The 7,269-nt window shown below is 45.3% G+C and overlaps 1 protein-coding gene across 1 annotated transcript; it reads right to left on the bottom strand.

Annotated features, from left to right (window-relative positions):
* Positions 1–82: 82 nt before the first annotated feature.
* Positions 83–6,748, bottom strand: PLA2G5 (phospholipase A2 group V). Its single transcript, XM_007935861.1, has 4 exons — positions 6,709–6,748; positions 4,744–4,888; positions 905–1,011; positions 83–207 (listed from the first exon to the last, which is right to left on the bottom strand). Exons 1-4 carry the CDS (start codon positions 6,746–6,748, stop codon positions 83–85), a joined length of 417 nt encoding a protein of 138 aa, XP_007934052.1.
* Positions 6,749–7,269: the final 521 nt, after the last annotated feature.

The following is a 7,269-nucleotide window of genomic DNA, read 5'->3' as shown; positions in this document are numbered from 1 at the left end:
CTGAGGAACAGCAGTCAGTGAACTCTTTGTTGTAGGAGAAAAGAGCAAAGGTGCTGGCCCAGGAGCAGTTCACTGAGGGCTGCTAGAAGCAGAAGATGTTGGGAAAGTATCGGTAGCTGGGGTTATAGCTCCATAGGTTTCTCCGCAGGCAGTAGACAAGCTTCCGGTCGCAGGCGCAGAGCTGCACCTGACAGAAGGGTCCAAGCTCTGCAAACAGGACATCAAGTACAGAATGAGGAGGGAGGGATGGGCTCTGCCGACATTGACTCCCAGGCTGGCTGCAGTCTGAGCACTTCCTTTTCATCTGAGCAGACTCCCCAGTGTGCTTCCAGCTCCAAGGAAGCACTCAGTCTTCAGGGTGTAGGGGGGAGGAGGACTGGAGAAATGCATAATCTGATGGAAGAGGCACAGCGGCTACCCAGGGTGAGGCATGAACCCTCAGGGAGTTCTCAGTGTGCTGGAGAACACACATTGCCTAGCCCTGGGAGCTCCCTGTCTGATGGTGGAGATAGCCCATGTTCTGCAGGAACTCCCTTCCCAGACTTAGCTTTGAGCACAGATGGACTGAGCTTAGATCCCAACTCTAGCTGCATGCACTGGCTAGCCTTTGGGCTTTAGTTTCCTTCTCTGGGTAACAGGGAGGCTAAATCTACTCCATAAGGTATTGGGGGGGGGGGTGTTAAGTAAAATGAAGGATGCTAAGTGCTAGCATCTAGTAAATATTCAGTCTAAAATGATTCCTGTGACCTTCCCCTGGAGGTCTGATGCAGCTATAATAAATCTGCAGCCCTAACCCTTAGCTCTGCCCCCCAAAGTACAGGCTGCCTAGCCTCCAGGGGCAGTTGAACTCAGAGCCAGGTGAGATGAGGCACTTGTATAGGCTGAATGGGAGGTGCACCCTTACCACAGGTGACCAAGCCCCGTGAGACTCTGTACTTGTAAGACTGGGTCCGGATGTTGCAGCTTTTCTTCTCCAGCCTCCCATAGCAGTGGTCATGCACCCAACAACACCTGTCGATAAAAAATACTTAGGCCCTGAGTGGCAGGGACACCCTCTTGACCTCCTTGTCCCTAACAAGAGCAAAAACTCAACCATGTCACTTCAGCAGAGGCCTCCTCTGGCCAGAGAAAGAATCTGACAATATGGCTGAGTGCTTTCCTAATTTTCCACTATGGCTGCAGTTCAGTGACCCACATTTTCCTCCTGGGCTCACAGCTAGACTACATTTCCCAGGATTCCTTGCAGGTAGATGTGCCATATGACCAGGTCCTGGCCAGTAGAATGTGAGCAGAAGTGAGATATATATATATATATATATATATATATATATATATATATATATATATACATATACATACATACATACTACTTCTAGACATGCTCATACCCACCACTCTCTCTCTATCTTTCAGCTGGATGGAGATGACCCAGCAGAGGACTCTGAGGTGTAAGACATGGCAGAGCCACAGGCAGAAGAAGCCTGGGTCTCTGAATCACCATGTGGTTCACATTGAACTATTATGAAAACAAACAAACAAACAAAATGGCTATTAGGTGTAGCAGATTGAATTTTCTTTTGCTATTTACAGAAAAATTGAGACAATGGGACAGAATTTCCATACCAATACCCAGTTTCTATTATTAACATCTAACATGAGTATAATACATTTATTATAATTAATGAACCAATAAACCAAAAAAAAAAAAAAAAACCACCTCACTACCATCAAGTCAATTCTGAGTCATAGCAACCCCCATTGGGTTTCCGAGGCCATACATCTTTATGAAAGTAGATTGTCCCATCTTCCTTCCATGGAATGGCTGGTGGGTTTGAACTGAACCACTATTGATGCATTGTTGTTAAGTAAAGGCCTTAGTTTATTTAGATTTCCTTAGTTTTTCCTTACTGCCTTTTTTCTGTTCCTGAGCCCATGCAGCAAAACCAACTCCATTTAGTTGTCATGTCTCCTTCGTGCCTCTTGGCTGGAGCAGTTTCTCAGACTTGCTTTAGTTTTGATGGCCTTGACAATTTTGAAAACTTTTGGTCAGGTCTTTGTAGAATGCCCCACCACCGGAGTTGGTCTGATGTTTTTCACATGATAAGACTGGGGTTATGGGTTATTGGGAAGAAGTCCAGAGAGGTAAAATGCCATTTTCATCACATATAAGAGGACATACTATCAGCATGAGTTATGACTGTTGATGTTGACCTTGACCACCCGGCTGAGACAGTGTTTGCCAGGTTTCTCCATTACTCTTTTCTTTCCCTTCTCATACCATATACTTCAGAAGGAAGGCATTAGGTACATCCTACACCAAAAGAATGGGGAGTTGTGTCCCCACTCTGTATTGGTTCTCTGGTGCTGCTATAACAGAAACACCACAAGTGGATGGCTGTAACAAACAGGAATTTTTTCTCTTACAGTTTAGGAGGCTAGAAGTCTGAGTGCAAAGTGCCAGCTCTAGGGGTTGGGTAAAGGTCCCTTGACCTTGGGCTTCAGCTCTGCCTCCTGTCCCAGGCCCACTGAAACTGGAGGCTTTTTCTAACTCACACAGCTATTGGCTACTGATGCTGACGAGTCCATGGTCAACAGGTAAAATGGTACAATCTCAAGACTGGCAGGTAGCATGGCAGGCCAAGACTCAGCCAAATGCAGGGTCCAGATGTGCCAAAAGCTAGCTACCATTCTGCAAACTTCTCCTTATCTACTGGAAGCAGGCCACACCCCAAGGGCAACTACTTAACTGCTCACAGCAGATTCCACCACAGAGGTGACTACAATCTCATCCTGAGGAATAACTACATCCAGCTGCCCAGTCTCTCAAAACCACTGCTTAGCCAAGTGGACACACAAAACCTTAACCACCACACCCTCCTTGAGGGTAAAGAACCTACAGAAATTATTTGGGATTTTTCTGCTTGGGATACTCATCTCTTCTGCCCTGTTTATTAAATTTTTTCGATCATTCACTGGCATCACTAGGTCCCTGGGTGGTGCAAGCAGTTTGCAATTGGCCGCTAACCTGAAGGCTGGCAATTTGAACCCACCCAGTGGTGCTAGTGGAAGAAAGCTCTGGCTATTTGCTTCCTTAAAGATTACAGCCAAGAAAACTTTATGGATCCTGTTTTACTCTGCAACACATGGAGCTGTCACGAATAAGAATCAATTCAACAGCAACAGGTTTGGTTTTGGTTATATAACTATGGAATCATGGATATTTAATTTATACTTTGTGTTATAATGTAATACTACTTTATTTTGATGCTCAAAATGTTCCAATTTTAGCCATTGGTGGCTCCTATCTTTCTTCCATATATCTCCATTAATGTGGTTTTTTTTGGGGGGTTGTTCTTGTTTTGTTTGAGCATTTCCTTTCTTTCTGATATTTCAAGATAGTCCATGCTCACTTTGTAGATTCCCTAAAATCAGCCAGTTCTTCAAGAACCCTGGGTTCCTTTTACTGGAGAATGGTATTAGAACCCATATCTGGGTGTGCTCGTTGATACTGGGGTATCATTTCTTTTAAGCTCTCTCACCTGACAGCAAAAAATATATGTGTTTATAGTATCCTATGTATATACACATATCTATAAATATTTCTATATGTAACCATCTATATTAAGCTAGACATGAATTCATTCTGATGCCTCCAATTCTAATCCATAATCCCATGGATCATTCTCACTTCCTTTCTTGGCTTATCTATACATTCTCATTCCAACAGTAATAAACATGTCTCCCATCATCTGCCTTCTACTTAATTACAGATTGCCATTTAGTTAATTATTTCATTGCAGTATGCAAAAAGAATTGTTAACGTAACTGACTGTGTCTTCTGAAGAACAACATCCTCCATCTCATATGTCATCTAGAACTCTGCCACTCCCCCTTCAAGAGGAGGAATCTATGTCCCCTCCCTAAAGCCTGTAACTCCCTCAATCAAGAGTACAATAAAAGCAACACTATGGAATTTCTGGGGAGCTCTGGTAGCATAGTGCCTAAGGCACTTGACTGCTAACCAGAAGGCTGATGGTTCAAACCCACCAGCCACTCCTCGGAAGGAAGGTTGGGCAATCTACTTCCATAGTGATGCTGCCTCAGAAACCCAAGGAGGGGTCGCTATGAGTCGGGTCTGACTCAATGGTAAATAACAACAACAACAACAATGGAATTTCTGAGGCTAGATCATAAATATACCTTATTCTTTTGTCTTGTGGTCTTGGCACAGTCAGTCTTGGAACCCAAGAATCACCATGCTGTGAGGAAGTCCAAACAAACTTGGAGAGACTTAAGTGAGAGTAACAGATCCTTGGCCCACAGCCTCGGCTGAACTTGCCAGCCATGTGAGGGAGCCGTCTTGAGAGAGGATCACTGAGCCCCAGTTGAGCTGCCCAAGTTGAAGCCATGTGGAGCACAGACGAGCCACCCCACCAAGCCCTGTTCAAATGGCAGAGCCATAAGCATGAATGAATGCTGTTGCTTTAAGCTACTATATTTTGAGGTGTTTTGTTACATGGCAATAGGTAAGCGATACGTTAGGTCACTGAGATTTAGGTGTTGTTTTGGGTTTTACTTAATGAATGTTCTTGGAAAAGTCAGTTAACTTCTCCAAGTTTCTGAATTTTTTTTCATCTATAAAATGGTGCTTTAATGCTCATCTTGCAGAATTAACATGAAATTAAATGAGAGATTGTAGGTACAGAACTTGGAGTGTAAAGGGTGATTATTAAATTTACTCACCAATCAGTGCCATCCTTGGGAGTCCCTTGGCCACCCCAGCCACAGTAGCAGCCATAGAAGGCATAGTTTGTCAGAGCAGTCTTTCCAGTTACCTTCTCAATCATTGACTTCAGATCTAACAAGTCCCCTGGCACAGTGTACACACCTGAAAAACAGCCCAGCCCATGTCCCCAGATGAAACCCAGACACTCCTGCTCCAAATCTGCATGCCCAGCATGCTTCTGCTCTTTCTCCACCCTGGAGTTTGGAGGCATCCAAGTGGAGAAGAACAAGAAGGCAAGGGGGGAAAGTTCAGAGGAATGGTTAAGAGTTTAGACCTGGAAAATGAGCAGACCTGGGTTCAAATCTTGACTCTGCTACAAATTCACAGTACAATGTTTCATAGTAAGTAATTCACAGTAAGACAGGTCACTTAATCTCTCACAGTCTCAGTTTCCTCATCTAGAAAATGAGCCTTAAAATCAGTACCTGTCTCTTGGGGTTGTCATAACTAAGACCCATATTTAAATTTTGAGCACAGTGGCAGACATAGAGTAAATGATCAAGAAATATGTTCACTTTACATGTTGTTGTATGAAACAGGCAGCCAGGGCTCCTAGTTTCCTTTCTCTCCTGACGATATACCCCTCCCTCGTGCCACAAATATCATTCAGAACATGAGACATAGAAACTTAGAGAAGGATGAGACCCTTAGAGAGCATTGCAACCAACTTCTCCATTTTACACACTGGGAAACTGAGGCACAGCAAGGAAAGGTGCCTTGTTCAGGGTTTCACAGTGAGTCACAGGCTGAGCAAACTCAAGAAGCCATTACTGCCTGCCCAGACCATTGCAGTGGCAAACCAACTAGCTGTCCAGCCCAGCATCTGGCTCTGATAAGGAGGACGTCTATAATACTAATAATAACCATTCCTGACCTGAGTCTCTTACATGAGCTCCCTGAGCCTCTGTTTCCTCACCCACAACAGCTAACACTCACTGAGCCAGTTCTCTGTGCTGGCTTGTGCTAAGGTCTTCACATGTCTACACTCACTTAATCCCTAAGACCAACCTGGGAAGAAGGTGCTACTGCAACTACTACTGGAATAGCCCCTGTTTTACAGATGAGACTACTGAGGCACAGAGAAGCCAAGTCGCTTGTTCAAGGTTGCTCAGATGGTAGGTGGCAGGGCTGGGATTCACACCCAGGCAGGCCAGCTCTAAAGTCTACCCACCAAATCCCTGCACCCAGCTGCCTCTGTGCAGCAGGGTGGAGACAGCCGTCCTAGCCACTTTCACAAGGCCACTCTGTGTGTGCACCATTTGTAATCTTTAGTGTGAGCAGTCCTTTCTTTTCCTCATGTTGGCATTGATACCTCTTGTTCTCTATCATTCTTTGGCCATGGAGTTTCCAGGGATCTGGCAGAACAGCAAAGAGAAAGATGACCTGTTGAGGGGTTGCTTGAGGTTGCAGGGCTGTAGGGAGCCCTAAAGCCAGGCTCCCCATGCTGCACAAGTACCTCCCATCTGGGAGCCGACAGCAGTGAGGTGTGTCAGAGGCCTTGACAAGCCTGACAAAAAAGAATGTCCCAGGAATTGTGTGCTGGATTGTGTATTTAAGGGTCTTTGTTTTCATTTTGATTTATTTTGTTTTAACTTTTAATTTTATCCTGTATCGAACTGAAAAATTTGCTTCCGCATTTGCAAACTACATATTCTCCATAGACCACAACCTGTATGCATGTGGCACACACTGTCTTCTGGAATCCTGCCCCAACCCCACCAGCTGAGTGATAGTATCCCATGATACAGATGAAGAAACTGAGGCTCAGAGAGGGGAAGGCCTTGCTGACATCTGCACTGTCAATAAGTGCACAGTTGACATTCAAACTCAAGTCTCTACTACCTCAAAGACTGGTCTTCTCACTTATTATTCATACTTGGGTGGAAGGTTACAAGTTCACAAGTCATAGGGTCAGCACTTACTACAAATCAGGAACCAAGCCAGCATGAAGAGGGCCTTCATCTCTGGAGTTCTGGAAAAGAAAACACATCCCCATGACATGGCTATCAGGTGACGACTCCAGGGCCCCTTCGGACCCCAGGCCTGGCTCCCACAACTTGGCCCCACCTGTTGTGCTGGACAGGAAATGGGCCAACCCAGCTATGAAGAGACCAGGCAAAACCCTCAGGGAGTTGGTTTCGTGGGGTCCCTGGAGGCAGAAGGCATTATGGAGGCCTTAGTGGGGATATTATTGCCAAATAATTGAAAAGAACATTCCCACCAGGAGTGCATCTAACAGCAAATGCCCAGAACCACTTGACCTTCTGGGAGAAAATGGCCAAACATAACCAGAGAAATAAGCCAGATTCTTCCATGGAGATTTGGTGGACCAAGTAGACAGGCAGGAATGGGCACAAGCCAGACTGGGCCCTCGGGGACGGAGGCAAGAAGCTGACAGAGGAAAGCATGCTGGACTGAGAGGGCATCTGGCGCCAGGGTGGGAGGGCAGAACGGAAACGGCTATTTCTACGTCTGTTGTTAGC

Source organism: Orycteropus afer, unplaced genomic scaffold, assembly GCF_000298275.1.
Source record: "Orycteropus afer afer isolate SDZICR_OR568_19922 unplaced genomic scaffold, OryAfe1.0 scaffold00031, whole genome shotgun sequence".
Taxonomy (NCBI): domain Eukaryota; kingdom Metazoa; phylum Chordata; class Mammalia; order Tubulidentata; family Orycteropodidae; genus Orycteropus; species Orycteropus afer.
The sequence above is the reverse complement of the archived record's forward strand: the minus strand, read 5'-3'. Positions and strand labels throughout refer to the sequence as shown.

Bases quoted from the DNA above. Each gene is read 5' to 3' on its own strand.
- PLA2G5 (XM_007935861.1), bottom strand. From the start codon at position 6,748: ATGAAGGCCCTCTTCATGCTGGCTTGGTTCCTGATTTGTA. The intron at 1,012-4,743 runs GTGAGTAAATTT...TTTTATCGACAG, and splicing joins CCCAAGGATGGCACTGATTG to GTGTTGTTGGGTGCATGACC. The intron at 208-904 runs GTAAGGGTGCAC...TCCTGTTTGCAG, and splicing joins ACGGGGCTTGGTCACCTGTG to AGCTTGGACCCTTCTGTCAG.